The 25316-nt window shown below is 36.8% G+C and overlaps 1 protein-coding gene across 1 annotated transcript in view; it reads right to left on the reverse strand.

Annotated features, from left to right (window-relative positions):
- BUB1B (BUB1 mitotic checkpoint serine/threonine kinase B) overlaps nucleotides 1–25316 on the reverse strand; it is a 50566-nt gene that overhangs the window by 19526 nt on the left and 5724 nt on the right. The window contains exons 3-11 of the mRNA XM_077764694.1: nucleotides 21599–21658; nucleotides 21029–21173; nucleotides 15970–16166; nucleotides 7672–7841; nucleotides 6354–6568; nucleotides 6090–6181; nucleotides 2574–2803; nucleotides 744–856; nucleotides 114–229 (exon numbers count right to left, since the gene is read on the reverse strand). Of these exons, the coding sequence (XP_077620820.1) occupies nucleotides 114–229; nucleotides 744–856; nucleotides 2574–2803; nucleotides 6090–6181; nucleotides 6354–6568; nucleotides 7672–7841; nucleotides 15970–16166; nucleotides 21029–21173; nucleotides 21599–21658 (1338 nt within the window). The remainder of the gene's footprint in view (nucleotides 1–113; nucleotides 230–743; nucleotides 857–2573; nucleotides 2804–6089; nucleotides 6182–6353; nucleotides 6569–7671; nucleotides 7842–15969; nucleotides 16167–21028; nucleotides 21174–21598; nucleotides 21659–25316) is intronic.

Genomic DNA, 25316 nt, shown 5'->3' on the forward strand with positions numbered 1-25316 from the left:
GACTTGCAAGTTATGTCCTGATACTACTATCAAAATCTTCAAGTCACTATAGTCAAAGATTGGTTCCAAATGCCCTCCTATAAGCATTATCCCATCCTCCATTGTGGTCCTACCTGGCACAAGAGTTTCCTGGGCAAAGAGAATTGGAAAGAGCCATTCTTGGTATTTCCCGAGACTCTGATGCAATATGCAGTTCAGCTGTCGCCTTCATAGGCACCTTCTCTTCTTGCTATTTGCATTAAACAAACAAATTCAATGTGTCCCTCCTCTCTAGAAAATTCTACCTATTTTCAAGTGTTAGCTCCAAAATTAGGTTTACCACTCTTCCCCTAGATATCCACTAACCATATCAAATATCTATACTATAAAAGTTCTTTCCAAAAATTTATGTTCCTAGCATAAACTGGTTCTGTTTTACTCAACTGGGCAGTGCAAATATATACTAAATTTCTTTGGGTAACCCCATTCAGGGGAACATGACTAGAATAAAAAGCTCAAGTCCAGAAATTACAAAATAATAGAGTATAATTAAGAAGTCAATAAATTGTCCCTTCTAGTGACACAATTTCCATTTGAAGTCTTCATCTGTTACATTACTTTCTGATGGACTTAATTGCTACTAATAGCTATGAAACTACCAGAAACTGAATGGAGATGGGAGGACTTTTACCTTCTATACTTTCATATTGTTTAAATTTGCTTCAAAACGCATAGTTTTCTGCATTAAAGAAAAGAGGAATGACCTGATCACCCATTCTTTCTTGCTGAGTAGTTTGAATTTCTTTTAGCTTCTTCTCCATCTCTTCAATCTGTTTCTGCATTTCTGCTCTCTTCTCTGCACTGGTCAGCAGCTCAGCTAGAAATGGTAAGGTGGGCTGATGCATTACTCCTCATAGTAATTTATTGTCAAAAACTGTCTTTGGAGCTCATGGCCTTAACAAACATACTAACATTACAGATAAGAATATAGATGGAGCAAAGTCCTCTAACCGAGGTCTAGGTCTCTGTTCATTCATTTTCGTCAATAAAAACCAGAATATTTGTGATGTGCCAAGAACAACTCGGAGCATTTACATTTCAGTTGTGCATAATACAAAGTCCTTGGTCATGTGACACTAACATCCAATGCGAGGGGGACACATACACACACAAATTAACAAGAAAGTCAATGTTAAAAATAAATAAACTAGGTGATGTGAGAATGTGTGACTGAGTAGGCAGATGGAAGTCGGGAGTTCCTTAAGACAGGTAAGAAGGGAAGGGGCACTTGGGGGGCTCAGTCGGTTAAGCGTCAGACTTTGGCTCAGGTCATGATCTTGCAGTTCACGAGTTCAAGCCTATGTTGGGCTCTGTGCTGACAGCTCAGAGCCTGGAGCCTGCTTCAGATTCTGTGTCTCCCTCTCTCTCTGATGCTCCCCCACTTGTGCTCTGTCTCTCTCTCTCTCTGTCTCTCAAAACTAAATAAATATTAAAACAAAATACCAGTAAGCAGGGAAGATCATTTTAACATTATTATTATTTTTTTTTAATATTTTTATTTATTTCCAGGAGAGAGAGAGAGAGAGACAGCGTGCACAGGGGAGGGTCAAAGAGAGAGGCAGATACAGACTCTGAAAGAGGCTCCAGGCTCTGAGCTGGCAGTCAGCACAGAGCCCGACGCGGGGCTCGAACCCACGAACCGCGAGATCATGACCTAAGCGAAAGTCGGACGCTTAACCGACTAAGCCACCCAGCTACCCCAAAGATCATTTTAACATTATAAAATGCTCATCTGCTGTGAGCAAAATGGGCTATGGTAAGGCCAGAATGAGTGCAGAAAGTCTAGCTGCAGTAGTCTACCTAAAAGATGGTAATTTAGATTAATAATGAGAATGATGATAAAGAAAAGATGTGGGAAATTTTTGGTTGTAAGTTGATAGGCTTATTCACTGGATGTGGGGGAATGGTATGGAAAGAGGGATCAGAAATGACGTCTAGCTTTTTTTGGCTTCAAGCATCTGGGTGCACGGTGTTGCCTTTTACTAAAGTGGGGAAGCCGGTGGTGCATGTGTGTGCTGGGGTGTGGTTTGTGGCAGAACTCAACAATTCTGTTCTGGATATGTCGAAGTTAAAATGTCTATTAAAATAGCCCATAGATACAGGAAACCAAATATGAGTCTGGAGTTCAGGTGAAATGTCAGGGATGGAGATATAAATTTGAGAGTCCATGGCCTGTAAACAGTATTTAATCCATTACTTAGTGATAACTGTAGAAAGAAAAGATAACTGGAATATTCCAAGGGCCTCAGGAAGAAGTCTTTGATGAGAAGAACAGCAATAAAGGAAACCGAGAGGGAATACACACCAAGGAAAAAGCGAAGAGAAACACTTCATAAAGTATCTCATCAACTGTGTCAAATGAAGCCAAAAGGTCAATAAATAAAGATCAAGACTGAGAAATGGCCACCGGACTTAGCAAAAAGGAGGTTTCTGGTGATCATGATCAGAGCTGCTTCACTCGAAGAAAGGGAATGCTTGAGAAAATAACAGGCAGTGAAGAAGAAATTTACTGTGAACTAGATCAATACACATACCTTCCCTTCGCTCTTTTAATTTCTTCCGGAAAACTTCAGCCCGGATCTCTTCAAAGGAGAACTCTCCTACTCCTGCATAAATCTTCTCCTTACAATACATCATCTTCTCTTTCTTCTCCTGAGACTCTTGCTGATGGCTTTGAACTCTCTGCAGGAGATCTCCTTCTTCCTTTCCAGGTTTTCTTGTGCTCAGAATGTGGTTTATACTAGGTTCAATTTTACATGGTGTCCTAAAGAAGCAAAATAATCATTATTCACCATACAGATCAAATAAATTATTTCTTACATATTTTGACAGACCATAGGAACACTGTCAGTGACAAGACTGTGTAATTGATTAAAAAAAAAAATAAAAACAGGGGCGCCTGGGTGGCTCAGTCAGTTAAGCGTCCGACTTCGGCTCAGGTCATGATCTCACAGTTCATGGGCTCGAGCCCCGTGTCGGGCTCTGTGCTGACAGCTAGCTCAGAGCTTGGAGGCCTGTTTCAGATTCTGTATCTGACCCTCCTCTGCTCACACACACTCTCTCTCTCTCAGAAATAAAACATTAAAACAAAAATTAAATAAAAAAATAAAAACAAAGAAGATTGAGGAAAGAGGCTAAAAAATAATTCATATGGGTCATCAACAATTATGTTCTGAGTATTACTCTGTTATGATGAGGAAGGAAACAGGTGAAAATAAATCTGAATATCATATCTTAATATGAGCCTGGGTGGCTCAGTTGGTTGAGCATCTAACTCTTAATTTCGGTTCAGATCATGATCTCACGGTTCATGGGATTGAGCCCCACATCTGGCTCTATGCCATCTGAGAGCAGAGCCTGCTTGGGATTCTCGATCTCTCTCTCTGTCTCTCTCTGCCCCTTCCGTGCTAGCAGGTATGCACTCTCTCTCTCACAAAATAAATAAACTTGAAAAAAAAAAAAAACCCTAGATGAAAGAAAACTCACTTGTACATTACAGCCCATTTTATACCATTTCACAGCAGAAACAATCAGTGTTAGGAATACAGCATTTAGGGAATTCATGATGAAAAGTTCAAGGTTCTCAGCTGAGGGGGAAGAATGAGAATAATAATATAGGTTTGAAAAGAATGAAGCATAATGTACTTCACACAAAATGGGGCAGATGTTTTCAATTCTGGCTATGGATAAGAATCACTTACATACCTTTTACTTCCTTCTGTGCCTTTTTATAACTAAAGATATCTGGTACCTACACCAAATCCACTAAATTAGAACCTTTAATGCTAGGGTCCAAGCATCTACATACCTATAAGGCTTCCTCAACTTGTTCAATCTGATAAAGGACATCTACAAAAACCCCACACAAACATCACACTTAATGATGAAAGATTGAATGCTTCTCCCCTAAGATTAGGAACAAGATAAGAATGTCCATTCTTGCCACTTCTATTCAAAATTGTACTGGAAGTTCTAGCCAGGGCAATTAGGTAAGGGGGAAAAACAAAAGAAAGAAAGGAGGCATCCAGACGGCATAAGAAGGAAAATGGTCTCTACTTGCAGATGACATGATCTTATATATAGAAAATCCTAAGACTTCTATTATAAAAACTACTAGAGCTAATAATGAGTTCACCAAAGAAGTAGGATATAAAGTTAATATATAAAAATCAACTGTATTTTACACAATGAATAGTCTGAAAATGAAATTAAGAGAACATTTCTACTTACAACAGCACCAAAAGAATGAAGTATTTCAGAATAATTTAAAAAAAAAGTGACTAGATACCACAGAAAACATACAGATGGCAAACAAGCCATCTTTTATATGAAAGATGCTCAATCATACATTATCAAGGAATTACAAATTAAAACAATAATGAGATACCACTACACTTCTATTAGAACTGTTAAAACCTAAATACTGACAACACCAAATGTTCACAAGGGTGTGGAGGATTAGGAACTCTCAGTCACTACTGGTATGAATGAATGCAAAATGATACAGCCACTTTGGAGAGTTTAGCATTTTCCTACAAAGCTAAACTTAGTCTTCAAATATAATCCAGCTATAGGAATTGAAAACTTATGTCCACATAAAACCCTGCACTCAAGTATTTATAGCAACTTTATTCATAATTGCCAAAACTGGAAGCAACCAAGATGTCCTCCCATAAATGGATAAACATCCACACAATGGAATATCACTCAGCACTAAAAATAAATGAGCCATTATGCCACAAAAAGACAGGAAGAAACCTTAAATTCATATTACTGAGAAAAGCCAGTCTGGAAAGCTTACATCTGTTTTTTTCCAACTATAGGACTTCTGGGAAAAGACAGAACTATTTAGACAATATAAAGATTAGTGGTTGCCAGGGATTTGAGGGAGGAATAAATGAACCACTGGAGTATAGGAAAGTTTTAGGGCAGTGAAACTACTTATGTGACACTGTCATCATGGACATATGAAAAACCCACAGAACCGTAAAATACACTAGAGTGATTCCTAACCTAAACTACGAACTTCATTTAATAATGTATCAATATGGTGTGTCAATTACAACAAATGAACCACACTGATAGAAGATGTTAATAGGGAGAACTATGTGCAGGGTTGAGGAGGAGGAAGTACATGTGAACTCAGTACAATTTTTCTATAAACTTAAAATAGCTCAAAAAATAACATCTCATTCTTTTAAAAAGTGTAAAACTTTGGAGCACCTGGGTGGCTCAGTTGAGCGTGTGATTTCAGCTCAGGTCATATCTTGCAGTTCGTGAGTTCAAGCTCCACACTGGGCTCACTGCTGTCAGCACAGAGCCCACTTTGGATCTCTACTCTCTGTCCCCACTCTCTGCCCCTCTCTCACTTGTGCTCTCTCAAAAATAAATAAACCTTTTAAAAAATTTAAAAAATAATAAATAAAAGTGTAAAATATGAATTCTGAAAACTATGAAACATTGTTGAAAGAAGTGAAGGAAGGCATAAATAAGAGATATTCTATGTCCACGTATCTGAAGATATATTATTATTAAAATGGCAATATTCATTAAGTTGAACTACAGATTCAGAGCACACTCTGTAGCACAATCCCAGCTGGCTATTTCGCAGAAATTACTAACATGATCCTAAAATTCAGATGGAATTGCAAGGGGACCAAAATGGTCAAAACAATCTTTAAAAAGAAGAACAAAGGGTGCCTGGGTGGCTCAGTTAGTTAAGCGTTGGACTTTGGCTCAGGTCATGATCTCATTCACAGTACATGGGCTTGAACCCTGTGTCAGGCTCTGTGCTGACAGCTCAGAGGCTGAAGCCTACTTCAAATTCTGTGGCTCCCTCTCTCTCTGCCCCTCCCCTGCTCGCTCTCTTATCTCTCTCCCTCAAAAATAAATAAATAAATATTTAAGAAAAAAAAAGAAAGAAAGAAAACAAAATGTGTCTGGTTACTTTCATCTCCACACGGAAAAGAAATGCCCTTGGGAACCAAGATAAGTGCCCCTGCTCGCTCTTAATAATTCCCACCTCTAAAACATCTGAAAATCAAACTCACATAACTGGCTGTTGTGCAGTTTCTTCAACATATGGAGTAAAACTGGGAAGCAGAGAAGGTACTGCTGTCACAGAAGCAGTATTGCCACGAGGCTGGCAGTAAAGAAGAAAATGAAAATTATTACAGTGTTCCATTCTAATGCAATATATGCAGACCATGCCTAATTATTCAAGAGGAATTAAGAGAGATGCTGAAAATACTTCTCTACGCGAAATGTGAAGTCCTCATTATGTGTGCAAATACACTGGATCCAAGAGTCCTTACCCTGTATTCCAAAGGCCAGGCTGTGTTCCATGGGCCTGCTTGCAGCTCGTTCTCCTTGGCCCTGGACACAGGGCGTGCTGTCCATGGCTGAGCTGTAGGCTTGGACAACTCTGTTCTAGAGGCTTCTTCAGCATTTTCATCAAAAATAGTAATTCTGGAATTACTTTGCATCTGTTGAGGAACTGGATTTTGGAGCCCTCTGTTCTGGTCTGGAGCTAGGAGAAAACATTAAAACTTTATGTAAAATCTTTAATTATCAATCTAGATGCCTGATACAGTATACCCAATTCTTCCTACAATCAAGGAGATTACTTCTATGGAGATTACCATAGAAACAAAGAGATTTTTTCAAAAAACAATAATTTTTTAAAACCTTAAATGAATTAAATTACTAACTTTTCAATCCACTCTGTTTGTTACTTACATGACCCTCCTTCCTCCCATTTCCAATCTTTTATTTATAGATATTTTTAAAAATTCTACATCTTCCTTCAGTCACCATTCTAACATTGTCTAGTCTTCTCAGAGGTTAACCTAACCTAAATCTTCGTTTCTCAACTTAAAATTTTTCTCTCAATGGAAATAACCTGAAATGTGCTGAATCTAGAGAAGACAAATCAGTCCATTTATTAGGGGTGCTCTCTGCCATGGGGCTCCTTATTACAATCAAGCTTCAGTATAATCTGGATGAAATATTCTTTAGGTCTAGATACTCCCTATACTCGAATTCTAGGATATATTTTGAATACTGATGAGTTGATACGAGAAAAGGCGTTAAGAGATTTTTAAAAATTCTGGTCTATATTTCTAACTGCTATAAATGCAGTTAGTAAAAGCTTATTGTTTTCTGTACTTTCTGTTCAATTTTGCTATAAATCTAAAACTTCCCTAAACATGGTAAATTTAAAAAAAAAAAAAAGCTTATCATTGATCACCTTTACGTGTACAAAGAGGGTCAAATTTCTGGCCCCCAAAAGCTTGAAGACCATGTCAATACAGTCTCTGAGGCTTTGGTATATGTAATTTGATAATACTGGCTATTTTATTGCATATCTTCTTTCAACTAACAACTCAAGTTCAGAAACCCTTGATGCTTCCTATATATTAGGTTCTTCTTAATTAAGACACAAAATTGCTGACATGTTTTGGTTTTACTGCATACTGTAATCTCAGCTCTCTGAAGACTTCCTATTTTTTGCTACCTAGTATTCAGAAAACTAGGACAGTGTCCACATATATATTTATACATTATCTCTTTACATAATTTGCCTACCACCCAAGACTAAGAGCTTCCCATAATAACACTTAACAAACTTACCCTTGAGCGCACTTCCTACACGGCTGATTGGAGCTCTTGCTGTCTTTTTCCCTTTGCTTTTTAGTTCAGCCAATGTGTTTCGCTGTGGTACAGAAGATCCAAATACTTCTTCCTCCTCTTCTTTCTCAAGTGCCAACACAGTCTGCCGAGACACTCGAGCTTGGAATTGTCTAAAGTAAGAGAATGGACAATTAACTTTTGGGGATCTGAACACCATTCCCCAGAATCAAAATATCTTATTTGTTAAAACAAGGGAGGACAAATATAGAGAAATAGGCCACAGAAAATGTTTATTATGTCAGAAATAAAGAACTCTACCTTGAAATCAGAGAGAAGGTTTAGAATAGAATGGTTTAGCTTCCCCTTTAAATGTCCAAGTTTGACCAATTAGCATACTCTGAAGAGCACCACTAGTTTGAGCTAAGGATCAGAGCAGGGTGACTAAGATTAAAGAATTTATTAAGATCAGAGTTTCCCATCAACATTTTACTATAAAACTTTTTAAACTTACAAATTATTGAAAGTGTAAATGAGCACCCACATACTCTTCACCTAGATTCAGCCACTGTTAACATCTTGCCACATCTATTTTGTCCCTGTCTGTCTCTCTTTCTCTATGCACACTACTCCCCTCTATACCATTTTTTCCTAAACCATATCAAATGAAGCTGTATCCCACATGACATTTTACTTTAGCAAAGCTGGCAGAAGTTTGAAGATTAAACTTCCTGTCCTGCTGCCAAAGCCTTAAGTATTATCAAAAGTGGTAAAAAAAAAAAAAAAAAAAAAAAGGCAAAAAAACCCCCAAAAAACCCCAAACAGAATAAACTGGCAAGAAATGGCCAAGATGGAGGAGTAAGGTCATGACAGCCTCTCTTGCGCTGGATAGAATTAAAAACTCTAAACAAACTACAAAAAAAGCAACTGAGGCTTCTGAAAGTAAACAAAAGCAAGTGGACTGTAGAGAGGAGTAAAACTTGAAGAAACAACCCACACAAGGTTGTTTCCTGTTTTTTTTCTTCTTTTTTCTCTTGTGGTTTAAAATTGTGGCAGTGATGGTGTGGGAAGCTAAAACCTCATCTTTCTGGCCAGAGTACTGGGAAAAGGGGACTCTGCGGGCCAACGAATGTGGGAGAGATATTGGAGAGGATGAAACAAAGAAGGGGATCTCCTAATTCTCTATGTGAATTGGCACAAGCCCTGGGCTCAGTTCTGAGCTATGCACGCACAGGGTAGGCCCAAAGCAGCACAGAAAACTGAAGTAGGATATAAACCATTACCCAAGTCCTAGACTAATGCCTAAGCAGCCTCCACATGGGATAGACCCAAAGGTCTTGAAAACTGAACTGACAATGGAACCACTATTCACATGAGAAAGAACTTAGGATATCTGAGGGTCTGTTGCCTACTAAGACAAAAATATCAACAATGCCCAGAGAATATCAACCAACAGAACTCAGAGTTTAAAAACATAGTATCAGGATCAATGTGCAAGATATAATCCAAAACTACTTGACAGACCAAGAAACAGTAAAATCTGATCAATTCTCAAAGGAAAAGGCAAGCAATATGTATCAATATCAAGATGACCTACATGTTGGGAATTTTCAGATAGAGATTTGAGAGCAGTTATTATAACAATGCTCATAAGACAAAGGTTAAAATATTTGAAATGAATAAAAAAACCCCCAGAAGTTCTCAGCAGAGACACAGAAATTACAAAAAGGAATCAAATGGAGAATTTAGACCTAAAAAACACATTTTCTGAAATAAAAAATTTACTGGATGGACTCAATATCAGACTGGAGATGGCTGAGGAAAGAGTAAGTAAACCTGAAGACAAATCAATAAAAACTAGCCACTCTGAAGAACAGAAAGAAAAAAAGGTTAAAAGGGGCGCCTGGGTGGCTCAGTTGGTTGGGTGTCCGGCTTCGGCTCAGGTCATGATCTCGTGGTTCGTGGGTTCGAGCCCTGCATCGGGCTCTGTGCTGACAGCTAGCTCAGAGCCTGAAGACGGTTTCAGATTCGGTGTCTCCCTCTCTCTCTCTCTGACCCTCCCCTGCTCACGCTGTCTCTCTCTCTCTCTCTCAGAATTAAAAAAAAAAAAAAAAAATTGAAAGAAAAAAGGTTAAAAAATTAAAAATTTAAACAACAAATAGGAGAGCTTCAGGGACGTATGGAACAATATCAAAAGGTCTAATATATGTGTAAGTGAAAATCCATAAAAAGAGATAGAATAAGTACAGAAAAAACATTTTTAAATGATGACTAAACAATTTTCAAATTTTGTGAAAGGCATACATTTGTAACTTCAAAAAGCTCATTAAACCCTAAATGGATTAAGTGCAAGAGCAATCACACCAAGATACACCATAATCTAACTTCTGAATAACAATGTTAAAGACAAAAATCTTAAATGCACCCAGAGAAAATCAACACAATACATATAGAGAAGGAATCAATCAAATGACTAGATTTCTCATCAGAAGTCACGGGAGTCCAGAAGACGGTGCAACAACATCTTAAAAGTACCAAAAGAAAAGAACTGTTGACCCAGGATTCTACAACCATTGAATATATCCTTTAGGAATGAAAATGAAATGAAGACATTCTTAGATGAAGAAAAACAGGGAATTTATTGGCCACAGGCTCACTCTAAATGAATGGCCAAGCATCTTTGGGCTAAAGGGAAATTACACGAGAAGAGAACTTGGGACTTCAGGAATGAAGAAAGAACCAAAGTGATAAATATGAAAGACCATTTTCCTCCAAAGTTCTTTAAAATATGTAAGGCTGTTGAAAGCAAAAATTATAACATTGTCTGATGGGGATTTCAGTGTATTTACATATGACAAGTGTACCAAAAAAGTAGGGAAGATAAAGGGACCTATATGGTTATAAAGCTTCTGTATTTTACTTGAAGTGGTATTATATTAACTGTAAGTAGACTACTGAAGGTTAGGTATGTTTATAATATACTCTAGAGCAACCACTAAAAAAATAATAACAGACAAAAACAGCCAATAAAATAAATTAAAATGAAATACTAAAAAATATTCAGATAATCCAGAAGAAGACAGGAAAGGGGTAACAGAAGAATAAAAGAGAATAAACTGAAAACAAAAATAACAAATAGATCTAAATCCAACACACTTAATAATTAAAGTAAATGTTCTAAATACACCATTTAAAAACAGATATTGTGGGGCACCTGGGTGGCTCAGTCGGTTAAACATATGACTTCGGCTCAGGTCATGACCTCAAGGTTTGTGGGTTCAAGCCCTGCATCGGGCTCTGTACTGACAGCTCGGAGCCTGGAGCCTGCTTTGGATTCTGTGTCTCCCTCTCTCTCTGCCCCTCCCCTGCTCACACTCTGTCTTTCTTTTCACTCTCAAAAATAAATAAACATTAAAATAATAATAAATAAAAAGAAAAACATATTATGAAAGCTGAGGTAAAAGACAAGGCCCACCTATTTGCTGTGTGTAAGAAATCTACTTTAAGTATAAAGACATAGACAAGATAAAAATTAAAGAAAATCCACACAAAAGTCTGTATCATGAATGTTTGCAGAAGCATTATTTCACAATAGCCAAGAAATGGAAACTACCTAAACTCTCATTAATTGATGAATAAACAAAATCTGTTCTATCCAAAGAATGGCATATTACTGAGCAATAAAAAGGAATGAAATATTAATATATAACACAACTATGTTCATCAATGATGATATACTGTGATGAGCCTTCAAAATATTAGGCTAAGTAAAAGAAGTCAGTCACAAAAGACTACATAATGTAGGAGTCCATTTATGTGCAATGCCCAGAACAGGCAAACCTAGAGAAAGAAAGCAGGTAAGTCATTGCCTGGAAGTGGGTGAGAGGGAATGGGGAGTAACTGCAAATGAGTATGGGGTTCATGTTGGGGTGTTAAAAATGTTCTAAAATTAGACTGTGGTGATGGTCATACAACTCCAACCCTAAAACTGTTACACACACACATACACACACACACACACACACAGAGAAAAGATATATCACATAAACAAAAGAAAGCCAGAGTGGCTATAGTAATAATCAGACCAAGAAGACATCAGAATGTATATCACCAAGGATAAAGATACTGTAGATCGATTCTAAATGTGTATCCTTCAGAACTTCAAAATACATAAAGCAAAAAAAATGGAACTTAAAGAAGAAAGAGACAAATTCACAATAAAAAGGAATTCAAAATTCCTCTCTCAATGACTGAGAGAACAAGTAGACAGAAAATCAGCAAGGAAACAAAAGACCACGACAGACCTAAATAACATTTAAAAAACATTACACTGGCAAATAGCACAAAACTCGTACTTTTCAAGCGTCCATGGAATATTTACCAAGGACAGACCATATTCTGGGCCGAGGACAAAACTTAATCAATTTAAAAAAATGAAACCATACAAATTATGTTCTCTATCCATAATGGAATTAAGCTAGAAATCAGTAACAGAGAGACATCTGAAAAATTTCTGAACATTTCCTAATTAAATTAATACACTTATAAATAAGCCATGGATCAAAGGGACAACACATGGGAAGTCAGAAAATTTTGAGAGGGAAAATGAAAATATTGTATCAAAATTTATGGGTATAGCTAAAGCAGTGCTTAGAAGGAAATTTTTTATATTAGAAAAGAAAGATCTAGATCAGTGATCTAGGCTATCACTTGAAACTAGAAACAGAGCAAGTTAAACTCAAAGTAAGCACAAAGAAGGAAATAATAAAGAGGAGAAATTCATAAAAATAAGAAGAGAAAGTCAATTGAGAAAAAACAATAAAACCAACAGCTGGTTCTCTAAAAAGATCAATAAAATCGTTAATTTCTAACCAGACTAGGAGAAAAAGGAGAAGACACAAATCACCAATATCAGGAATGAAAGAGGGAAGATCACTACATAACCTACAGACATTAAAAGGAAAATAAAGGAATTCTATAAACAACTCTATGCTCATAAACTCATAGATGAAATGAATCAATTCCTCAAACACAAATACTACCATGGGGCACCTGGGTGGCTCAGTTGATTAAGCATGCCACTTCGGCTCAGGTCATGACCTCACCATTTGAGAGTCTGAGCCCTGCATCAGGCTCTGCACTGCTCTCTGACACTCCCCACCTCTCAAAAATACTTTCAAAGCTTACTCAAAGAAATCAAAGATCTAAATAGAGAAATATATCAAGTTCATGCACAATACTAATCAAAATCCCAGAAAGCTGATTCTAAAATTTATACAGAAAGTCAAAGGAGCTCTAGTTAAAAAGAAGCTAAAAGAGCTTAAAAAGCTAAAAAGAATAACAAAGTTGGAGGTCTCATATTACTTGATTTCTAGACTTACTATAAAGCTGCAGTAATCTAGATACTGTGGTATACACTAATGAATATATAGATCAGAAGAACAAAATAGAGTAACAGAAATAACTACACATATATGATTTTTTAATGTCAAATACCATTTTTCAAAAATCTTCACTTATTCATTTTGAGAGAGAGTGTGTACACACAACTGGAGCACAAGCAGGAACAGGGGAGGGGCAGAGGGAGGGAAAGAGAGAATCCCAAGCAGGCTCTGCACTGTCAGTGCAGAGTGTTATGCAGGGCTCCATCCCATGACCTGTGAGATCATGACCTAAGCCAAAGTGGAACACTTAACCAGCTGAGCCACCCAGGTACCCCTCAAATATAATTATGACAAAGATGCAAAGTCAAATCAATGGAGACAATCTTTTCAACAAGTGACACAAGAACAAATGGAGGTTCATATGCAAAAAAAAGAACCTTGATCAATACATTATGCAAAGATTAACTCAAAATGAATCAGAGATCAATATGTAAAAAGTAAAACTATAAAAACTTCAAGATGAAAATAAACTATTGGGACTACATCAAAATATAAAGCTTTTGCACAGCAAAGGAAAACATCAAAAAACAAAAAGGCAAACTACTGAATGGGAGGAGATATTTGCAAATAATATTTCTAATAAAGGGTCAATATTCAAAATATATAAAACTTATAGAACTCAATACCAAAATAACAATCTGATTTTAAAATGGGCATAGAACTTGAATAGATATTTTCCCAAAGACATCTAGATGGCCAACAGACACATGAAAAGATGCTCAACATCACTTATCATCAGAAAAATGCAAATCAGGGGTGCCTGGGTGGCTCACTCGGTTAAGCATCCAACTTCGGCTCAGGTCATGATCTCATGGTTCATGAGTTCGAGTCCCACATTGGGGTCTTGTGCTGACAGCTCGGAGCCTGGAACCTGATTCAGAGTCTGTCTCCCTCTCTCTCTGCCCCTCCCCTGCTCGTGCTCGCTCTCTCTCAAAAACAAATAGACATTTAAAAAAATGAAAAAAAAAAACAAAAAAAAAAGAAAAATGCAAATCAAAACCCAATGAGATATCACCTAACGCTTGTCAGAATGGCTAAAATCAGCAAGACAAGAAATAACAAGTGCTGACGAGGATGTGGAGAAAAAGGAGCCCTCACACACTGTTAGTGGGAATGTAAATTAGTACAGCCACTGTGGAAAACAGTATGGAGGTTCCTCAAAAAATTAAACGCAGAAATACCATACAATCCAATAATACTACTACTGGGTGTTTGTTTATCCAAAGAAAACGAAAACACTAACTAAAAAGGATATATGCACACCTATGTTTATTGCAGCATTATTTACAATAGCCAAGATACAGAAGGCAACCTAAGTGTCTACTGATAGACAGATAAGGAAGATATGTATATATATGCATAATGGATTACACAGCCATAAAAAAGCATGATGGTGCCACTGATGACAACATGGATGGACTTACAGCCTATCATGCTAAATGATCTAAGTCAGACTAAGAAAGACAAATACCATAGGATTTCACTCATATGTGGAATCTAAAAGAAAAAAAAAAGAACAATCAAACAAATGGCAGAATCAGACCTATAAATACAGAGAACAAACTGACGGCTGCCAGAGGGGAGGGAGTTGGGGGAAATGAGCAAATGGGTGAAAAAGAGAAGGAGACACAGGGTTCCAGTTATGGAATGAATAAATCGTGGAATTAAAAGGTACAGAATAAGAAATACAGTCAATAATATTATAATGGCTTTGTATGGTGAGCTATGGTAACTATACTTGCAGTGAGCACAGCATAATGTATATACGTGCCCTATAGGGCACACCTGAAACTAATGTAACATTGTGTATCAACTCTACCAAATAAAAAAAAAATTTTTTAAACTTCAAGATAAAAACCTTGGAGAAAATCTTTGTGACCCTTTGCTAAACAGAGCTCTCAGACATACCAAGAGCATGATCTATACAACACAAAAATTTATTTTAGAATTCTCTGAAAGTAAAAACTTTGGTTCTATAAAACACACTGTTAAGAAAAAACATAACCAACAGTTAAACTGGGAGAAGAGATTTACAAATCATATTATGTGATAAAAGACTTGTATTCAGAATATAGATATAAAATCCATCTTTAAAGTAGAACCAATTTAACAACTGAAATGCATTATGTTAAATGAAAGCAGACACACTCAACAGGCCACACATACTATATGCTGCCACTTAGATGATATTATGGAAAAGGCAAAACTACAGGGCTGGAGAACAGATCAGTGGTGACCAGGGTTTGGGAGTGAACCTAAGTGTTGAACTACAAAGGGAGAGCAAAAAGAAATTCTATGGGTTGAGTCGGGGGTGGGAGATGTTTGCACGTAGGAGGATTAGGAGGACCATGGGGGAGAAGAAGGGGAAAAATAGTGGGGGAGAGGGAGGGAGGCAAACCATGAGAGACTCTTGAATGCTGAGAACAAACTGAGGGCAGATGGGGTGGGGGGAGGGGAAGAGGGGTGATAGGCATGGAGGAGGGCACTTGTGGGGATGAGCACTGGGTGTTATATGGAAACCAACTTGACAATAAACTATTAAAAAAATAAAACTTAAGAAGCCTTTTTGGCATAAAAAAAAGAAATTCTATGGAGTGATGGAACTATAGTATATTTTGATTACGGTAATGGTTATAGGTCCCCATTCAATTGTGGAAACTTACAAAACTATACACCAAACAGTGGATTTTACTGCATGTTAAATAAAAAATATTTAAATAGGTCTTTTAAAAAATCAAATAGTAACTAAGTAAACTTGCCATGGCGGGGGTGGGGTGGGGGATTTTATTCAGGTGCAAAAACAATGATTTACATGTATTAGTTTTAAAGAGTTAAAACAAGGTTCAAAGAAGCTTACCGGTGCTGTGACTGCAGTCTTTCCAGTGGCTCAGCCTTCTGCTGAATCCCTTCCTGAAATATCTGGTCTGCTTTCTTAAAGTTTTCTCTAGCTTCATACTCTTCAGCCCATGAGATATAGAACTGAGCAAGTGAAACACCAATCCCCTGGTTGTGTAAATAACTGTACATATCCAAAGGCTCGTTGCATAAATGTCCCTGTAACAAATTAAAAGCATTAACAGTTAACCAATTTCTATTCATTTATTGAGTGTTTATTATGTGCTGAACTATCACTGGAGTGACTATATGTGGTTTCTGCATTGAAAAAATATATATCTACTCTAATACAATGTTAAAAGGACTGTACTGGGAAGACCTAAAAAGTAGACAGAAGAGGTTAATTTGAAAGAAAAAGGGATGAGAAGACTTCAAGAAGGTATGACATTTGAGTGTGGCCCTGAAGGAGGAATAGACTTACACCAGGTAGAGAAGGGGAATGGAAGGGCATTGCAGACAGAGAAAATAGTATAAGCAAAGAAAGAGAAGACTAAAAGTTTGTGAGGATGCAGACAAGACAGGAGTTTGGAGAAAAAGTAGTGATAGGTCTTAAATGTCAAGCTAATCGACTGTAAATTTACCTGATACCCGATGCATGTATGTTCAGGTGGGAGAGCTATAAGCAAAGGAATGATATGGTCAGATCTGCATTTTAGAGGGGATCTTTTAAGACCGGCTATAATGTAGACAATTCCAGTAGTAAGAAGGCGGGGGGGACATGTCAATAAAAATCCCACATCGTTAACAATTTGATATATTTTCTTCAATCTTTTTTTCCCTTAAGGAAAAAAAAGAACATACACCATTTTACACAGCATAGAAGAATTTTATCATTTATAAAGTTTTAATCATAAGGACATTTTAATTCTAACAGTTCATCATTCATTTTTCCATGCTGCTTACTCTTTCTTATTTTTAGATGGATGAATAATGTTCCATCTAGTAATCTCCCATCATTTAACCATTCCCTATTTTTTTGGATATGTAGCTTCTTTCTACTTTACTCAGCTATAAATAATTCTATAACAAATATCTTTTAATATTTTCTTTTAAGTCTATTTGAGAAACAGAGAGAGTGAGAGAGCACATGCAAGTGTGAGAGGGGCAGAGAGAGAGAGGGAGAGAGAGAATCCCAAGCAGGCTCCACATTGCCAACGCAATTTGTTACTTTTTACCATAGTCCTACTTCTAGAAATTTATTTTAAGGGAGTAGTATAAAACATGAGAAGTTGTGTGCATGAAGATATTTGTTACGGGGCACCCAGGTGGCTCAGTCGGTTAAACATCTGACTCTTAATTTTGGCTCAGGTCATAGTCTCGCATACCCACACACCGCGAGACTGAGCAACCCCGGCACCCCTGTAACAAGTATCTTGATGCACACAACCTTTCATGATTTATATTACTCCCCTAAGATACGTTCTAGAAGTAGAACTATGTTAAAAAGGAACAAATTTCTTTCTGAAAGGTTTGTACCAATTTAAAATGCCAGTAGTTATTCTCAAATACTAATTTCACAGAAAATACCTATTTTTAAGTTGCTAACATCATATAAAAATGGCATTTCAGTGTTCTAATTAGGAGTTCTTATATAACTAAGGAGGTTAACATTTTCTCCCGTTTATTTATATTTTCTCTCATCTCTACCTGTTCCTCACTGTCTGACCTAGGTTAAGTCCTCCTTATATATATTCCCTTCTACACAACTCAATACTTCCCTCTTTCTCTTTTGTGACAATTAAATTCTTTAACATCTGTCCTTCCCAATAAAGTAAGTTCCACAAAGGTACAAAACATTGCTATCCACTATATCCCCAGTTCCTAACCAGAGTCTGGTAGAAAAAGATTGAATAAATGAAATGCTCCACTTACTTCTTTGACAAAAACAATTAATATTTTATAGTTTAATTTAGTAGTAATTCAGTAAATGGAGTTCTCTGCTTATTCCAATTAGTGATTTTTTCCCCATATGTGATGGCGATTCAAGCAAAGTTATAATTATGAATATGTTATCAGTATGAGATCCAGTCCTTGATATCTGTTACTACATAAATAAAGGTTAACATTGACTGCACTTGTTAATGGTTTTCTGAATAGCTCTGGTACAGCATAAAACAGCCAGTAAAGATGAGGTTATTCCAGAGTGCTGAATGAGATCATTTAAGAAATAACATAAATAAAAGGACCACATGGTTAGATTAATATATCCAAAAGTTAAAGAAATTTTTTTGGTAACCCCTAACAAGCCAACTAAAACAATTTTATACTTTTAACTAAAAATCCTGGATATTTTTTAAGAACAAATTTTTCCTTAGCTAGATTGTAGTAATTCCTTATAAAAATAACTCTCGGAATGGGGAAATTTTTCTGCAAAGCAAAAGAAAGAAGTAGAGTGAGGAACCCAACTGTTGCTCCTCTTGACCATAAGGGAAAAAAATAAAAACAGCAAAATAGTTTAATATGCTTGCTAACTATCTACTATGTTCCAATTATTGCTGATCATTTGAATATGAGGGCTGTCTACACCACCAGTACTTCTCAGACTGCTTGTGGTAAAGGGGCCAGTTTCGGTGTGTGCATGTTTAAAGTTTCCATTTACATTGTTGACTGGTATTTTTAAAAATTACAATAAAAATAGAAGTCACTAGAAAAATGATGATGTGTTTGGATGTTGTGGCGATGTCAAATTTGTTAACCAAACCTCTAAATGCTTATTTGGAACTTTTATACTGATCTTGAACAGTCCACAGACCATTGTTCAGTAGCACTGGTCTAGACTATGCTTTTTATGTTATGGCAATGTCATGTCTCTTTGGTACCGGCACCAGTTAGCATTATGAACAGAAAAATTATTCCAATTGTTACTGTTAATAGCTCCAAGCAAATAGAATCATAGAATCCTAGGATTAAGAGTTACTTTAGAAGTTTATCCAGTCCAAACCATTAATAAATCACATATATAAACATTATATAGGTTAAGATTATATAGGGTAGAATGAAAAACAAAATCCATCAGCATGCTACCAGGGACCATAGAATCCATGCTAAAAAATCTGTTTAGCATTCTTTGGGTATCATCATTTGTCATAAATTCTTACCACTAATATTCCTAATTTCTCCAACTTGTCAATAACGATGCCAAGACATGTCAAATGCCCTCCGGAAACCAAGATACAGTATGCCTTCAGGATGTGCCTAATTTCCTTTACTAGTAATATTTGAAAGTTTTTTTCAAAATTTCTTTTTAATGTTTATTTTTGAGAGACAGAGCGCAAGTGCAAAGGGGCTGAGAGAGAGAGAGGAAGACACAGAATCTGAAACAGGCTCAGGCTCTGAGCTGTCGGCACAGAGCCCGATGCAGACTTGAATTCGGGAATGGCAAGATCATGACCTAAGCTGAAGTCGGACCCTTAATCAACTGAGCCACCCAGGTGTCCCTGAAGGGTTTTTTTTTTTTTATGTTTGTTTATTTTTGAGAGAGAGAGGAAGAGAAAGAGCACAAGCGGGGTAGGCTTAGCCAACTGAACCACCGAGGAGCCCCTATTTGAAGTTTAAGATAAGCTCTCAAGAGATCTGTTTTAGCCAGAAATTTTATCAATTTCAACTGTCAATATTTTATCATTTTACAATGGTTGTAAATATTCTATTATTTAGAATTATTTAATCTGTTACAGAATTATGTTTTTATAGTTTTTTATTATTATTACTTTTTGGAGAGAGAATGCACAAGTAGGAGAAAAGGAAAGAGAAAGAGAGAGAGAGAGAGAGAGAGAGAGAGAGAGAGAGAGAGAGAGAGAGACTTAAGCAGACTTCATACTCAGCACCAAGCCTGACGTAGGGCTCATTACCAAAACCCTAGGATCATAACCTGAGCTAAAAATCAAGTAGACGCTCAAGTGACTGAGCCACCCAGGCATCCCTACTTTTTACTTTTATTTATTTTTAAGTTTACTTATTTATTTTGAGGTAGCATGAGCGTGAGAAGGAGAGGGGCCAAGAGAAAGAGAGAGAAGTCAAGCAGACCCCATGCTGTCAGCGCAGAGCCCCATGTGAAGCTCAAACTCATGTACCACAAGATCATGACATGAGGTGAAATCAAGAGTCAGATGCTCAACTGACTGAGCCACCTAGGTGCACCCTATTTTTATTTTTTAATAATTTATTTTTATAAGTATCTAATTATCCATTATCTAGTTATCTAACATTCGAATCTAAATATTTATCACTTTCTCTAATCTTTTTTAGAACAAAAACAATGAAATAAATATCTAAGAAACTCTCATTATTTTATTTGGAGATGTTTCCACAAAAAAATTCTCAATAAAAGAACTACATGTCAAATGAGACAGCACAAAGTGGTCAGGCAGATATTTTTGGAAATAACAATATATTACATAAAAACACATTTAACTTTTTATGGTAATGATTCTCAAAAAGGGAACAAAGGACTACCAGAATCACCTACAAAAATTTGTTCCGAAACAATCACACTACTGCCATGCATTGGCTCCTACACACCCTCCCTTTGTACGGTTGCATGGCCCAATTATGTTTGAAATAAATAAATGATCCACTCCCAGGAGGAGACATTCAGGCCTTTATGATCACTTTTAAAGGGGTAAAAAAACTCTTACATTAAAATCTATTTTTAAATAGGACCAATTTAACAAATATTGAGTATTTATTAAATGTTTCGTATTTATTAAATGGCTCAAGTGCTGCCATTTTCTGGTGTGTACCAGAGAGCTCTAAAGAAAAATCTCTTGGTTTAGTATTTTATTTTTTTAATATTTATTCATTTTTGAGAGACAGAGTACGAATTAGGCAGAGAGAGAGGGAGACAAAGAATCTGAAGCAGGCTCCAGGCTCTGAGCTGTCAGCACAGAGCCTGATGTGGGGCTCGAACCAACGGGCCGCAAGATTATGACCTGAGATGAAGTGGCCACTTAACCGGCTAAGCCACGTAGGCACCCCTCTTGGTTTAATATTTTGAACTCAGATGGCACTTGAGAAAGACTTACCAATTTAAGCCAGAGACTAAGAAATCGAGGATCATTATAGTATCGTTTTTCTCCTTGTAGTGCTTCAACAGCTCTTTCTAATAATGTTGACATATTACTCTCTTTCCCTCCCTGAGGGTAGTTCTGTTCTGTCCAGTTAATATACCTGAATGAAAAGGAAAAGAATAATTTTAAAGTTCAATGTGTACTTTTGCTCTTGCACCAAGACCCATTCTTGACTTTCTTAGGCAGAAATATCTAATATATAGGAAGTGTGTTTATTTAGAGGTCCTTAATGACATATCCTAAGCCTCGATCCCTCAAGCTTTTCCAAATATTGCTAACATATACCTCTGGGAAATAAAGAGGATGGGGATACAAGGGTGTAGCTCTCAGCTGCATGCCACAAAGTTGAAACTTCTTTAGTCGTGAACACCTCAAGAAGAAATGCTATGATTATTCTGTCTTTCCATGTCCCCAAGACACCCCTTTGTACTCTGACATACTTCTGTACACCCTAATTTGAGAAACATGGTCATATGGACTCATTTGTTAAGTTTCTATTGCCCTTGTTAAATAAAAAAGACTCACCTATCCCAAACATCCAGAGGATCATTTCCAGAGTAAAATCGAATTTCAGATTCAAATGCCCTGAAATTTAAACAGAAAATGTTAGCAGAAGCAGTAGCGATAACAGTCAAATAAATACATTTCACCCCTCCGTTTTTATTAATTTTTTAAGTGTTTAATATCAAGTCAAATAACTGCACTGGAGTTTGAGGGTTTGTTAAACAAAGAAAAATAGGAGTCATCAAGATTCTGCCAGATAACAGGATGGACAAAACATGTAGAAATTAGATAAATTCTAAGACAACATATCGAAAACAGAGTTACATAGCTCTGGAACAAGACTCCCCAGGTTCAAATGCAGCTCTGCTAATCACTAGCAGAGACATTAAACGAGTTGTTTAAATTCCATTTTCAGTCTCCTCATCTGTAAAATGGGGATAATAATACAAAAATCCCCCCTTTATATGTAGGGGGATACTTTCCAAGATGGGGGCCTGAAATCCAGGATACTTCCAAAACCTAGATATACTTTGTTTCATTTCTGTACATACATACCTATGATAAAGTTCAAGTTATAAATTAGGCATAGTAAGGGATTAACAACAATAACGAAATAGAACAATTATAACAATATACTATAATAAGAGTTATGTGAATGTGGTCTCTCTCTCAAAATATCTTATTGTTCTATGCTCGTCTTTCATTCTCCTCGTGAGGATGGGAGATGATAAAATGCCGACATCAGGGGATGAAGTGAGGGGAATGATGTAGGTGCCGTAATGGAGCATTAGACTACTACTGACCTGACAATATGTCAGAGGGAGGATCATGTGATTGGGGACCGCAGCTGACAGTGGGTGAGTGAAACTGAGGAAAGTGAAACCACAGACATAGCGGGACTACCGCAGCATCTCTCTTATCAGGTTGATTACTCTTAGTATAAAGTGCTTAAGCATAATATATACTCAATAAGTGAGAGTTATTATTTTATATGTATATAATAGTATTGAAGTAAACACACACATACACACAGAAATACATAGAAATAAGAATTTTAAAGTAAAATTCCATGGGTAACATTAGTCACAGAAGAATAATATCAATACATACTTTGGGGAGTGCTTCAAAAAAAAAGTGTAAAATTCTACTTTGTAAAGAGCTGGGAAAGGCAGGGCTAAGATTAAGTTAAGATTCACCAGTTAGAACAAAGGGAAGTATTAGGTAATAAACCACAATTTAGATAAATGTTTCATCAATAAAAGCTGTATAAAGGGTTGTGCTAGAATTATCAAATAGTTCCTAACACAAGGGAATTTATACTCCAATAAGAAAGACACAGTATAGGGGCGCCTGGGTGGCTCAGTTGGTTGAGCATCCGACTTTGGCTCAGGTCATGATCTCATGGTTTGTGGGTCCACGTCGGGCTTTGTGCTGACAGCGCGGAACCTGCTTCAGATTCTCTGTCTCCCTCTCTCTCTCTCTGCCTCTCCTTCTCTCTCTCTCTCTCAAAAATAAACAAACATTAAAAAAAAAAAGACAAAGTATACTAATGAAAAATTAACCCACAGTACAAAGCAGTATATTACAGTTGCCAAGAATGGATAGTAAAGCCTTTGAGAAGCAAAAGGAGGTATCACAGAAGCAGCCTCAGAAGGTGGGACTCTGAAGGAACCATAAAATTTCAAAGAAAAATGGAGTTTTCCAAGATTTGCAAGAAATCAGTATTGAATAAAGTTGTAAAAGTGGGAGGGGCGCCTGGGTGGCTTAGTTGGTTAAGCGTCCGACTTTCGCTCAGGTCATGATCTCACGGTTCGTGGGTTCGAGCCCTGCGTCCGGCTCTGTGCTGACTGCCAGCTCGGAGCCTGGAGCCTGTTTCAGTCTGTGACTCCCTCTCTCTCTGACCCTCCCCTGCTCATGCTGTCTCTCTCTCTCTCTCTCCTAGAAATAAATAAAACATTAAAAAAAAAAATTAAAAAAAAAAAAAGTTGTAAAAGTGGGAGAGTTTATCCAGAGGAAATTGAGCTATAAGATACAGTTAGTATTGGGAATAAGTGGCAATATCTGGAGAAGTTAAGAAGGACATGTTTTAAATGTAAATTTAAAGACTTTGAGCACCTGGCTGGCTCAGCTGGAAGAGCATGCAACTCTGTATCTCACGGTTGTGAGTTCAAGCCCCATGTTAGGCATAAAGATTATCTTAAAAAAAATTAAAATAAAGACTTTGGGTTCCATGTGCTCAACCTACTGTTGGCTCTTTAATTGGAGAATATCTTGAATATGATAAGCAAAGATTTCAAAAAGATCAATTAAGTAACATTTTAGGAACAAAAGTATTTATATAAGGACCTACAATTATGAAGCTAATATGGTGATTTAAGTATGACATAGTGAAGGAATTACCTGCAGAAATGGTAAAAAAAATAAAATCTAAGACACTACTGATAAAAATCAGCAAGCCTCCAAATTTACCTATAGATGCAATGCAATCCAACCAAAATCTCACAAGGATCTTTTCATCAAACTGACAAGAAGATTTTAAAATTTGTTTGGAAAAGGAAAGGACCAAAAATAGTCAAAACAAATTTAACAAAGAACAGCAAAAGTTGGAGAACTCACTCTACCCTAAGTCAAGATTTACTATATAAAATCAAGACAACATGTAATTGGTGAAAGGACAAGCAATGAGATCAATGGATGATAAGAGTCCAGAAATATCCGCACACATACAGTCAAATGATTTCTTTTTCACAAAGGCCCCAAAGCAATTTGGAGTGGGGGGAAAAAAATCCCTTCAACAAGTGGAAAAAAAAAATCCCTTCAACAGATGGAAGCAGGACAATTAGAAATCCATACGGGGGTGGGGAAAGAACTTACTCCAGTCTTACAGTATACACAAGGATGAATTTCAAGTGAAACGTAAAACGTGAAACAATAAAGCTACTAGAAGAAAACACAGGAGAATATCTTTACAACTTTGGATCTTTGTAAAGATCTAAAGACACAAAAAAGCATTAACCATAAAAGAAAAACAGTATTCATTACACTCCATCAAAATGAAAAATGTCTGCTTATAAAAAAAAAAAAAAAACACCAAGAAAACAGGCAACCATGAACTGGAAGAAAACGTTTGTGACACATTATGTGATAAAGGTCTTGTACACAGACTACAGAAAGGTCTCCTGCAATCCAATTTTAAAACTGGGCAGAATGTCTCAACAAATACACCACAAAAGAAGAGATTTAAAAGGCCAAGAACCGGGGTGCCTGGGTGGTTGAATGTCAGACTCTTGATTTCTATTCAGGTCAGGATCCCAGGGTTGTGGGTTCGAGCTCCCGTGTCAGGTTCCACAATGAGCATGGAGTCTGCTTGAGTCTCTTAGTCTCCCTCTCTCTCTCTCTCTCCCCTTCTGCCTCTCTCCCTCACTCATGAATGCACTCTCTAGAAAGAAAAGAAAAAAACAGTAAAATCTATGATCTATGAATTTAAAAAAAGGCCAATAACCAGGAGAAAAAGTGCTCATCATCGTTAGTCATCAGGGAAATAACAAGTAAAACCACAATGAGATATTACATACCCACCAAAATAGATAAAATGAAAAAGCTTGGCACCATCAAATACTGAAGTAGATTTGGAGAAGGCAAGCTCTCAGACATAGCTGACATAAGTGTAAAATGTTATAATCTCTTTGGAAAACTGCCAGTCTCTTAAAAAGTTAAATATAGATTTTTTTTTAAGTTT

The sequence above is a fragment of the Crocuta crocuta genome, unplaced genomic scaffold (assembly GCF_008692635.1).
Source record: "Crocuta crocuta isolate KB4526 unplaced genomic scaffold, BGI_CrCroc_1.0 scaffold102, whole genome shotgun sequence".
Lineage (NCBI taxonomy): Eukaryota > Metazoa > Chordata > Mammalia > Carnivora > Hyaenidae > Crocuta > Crocuta crocuta.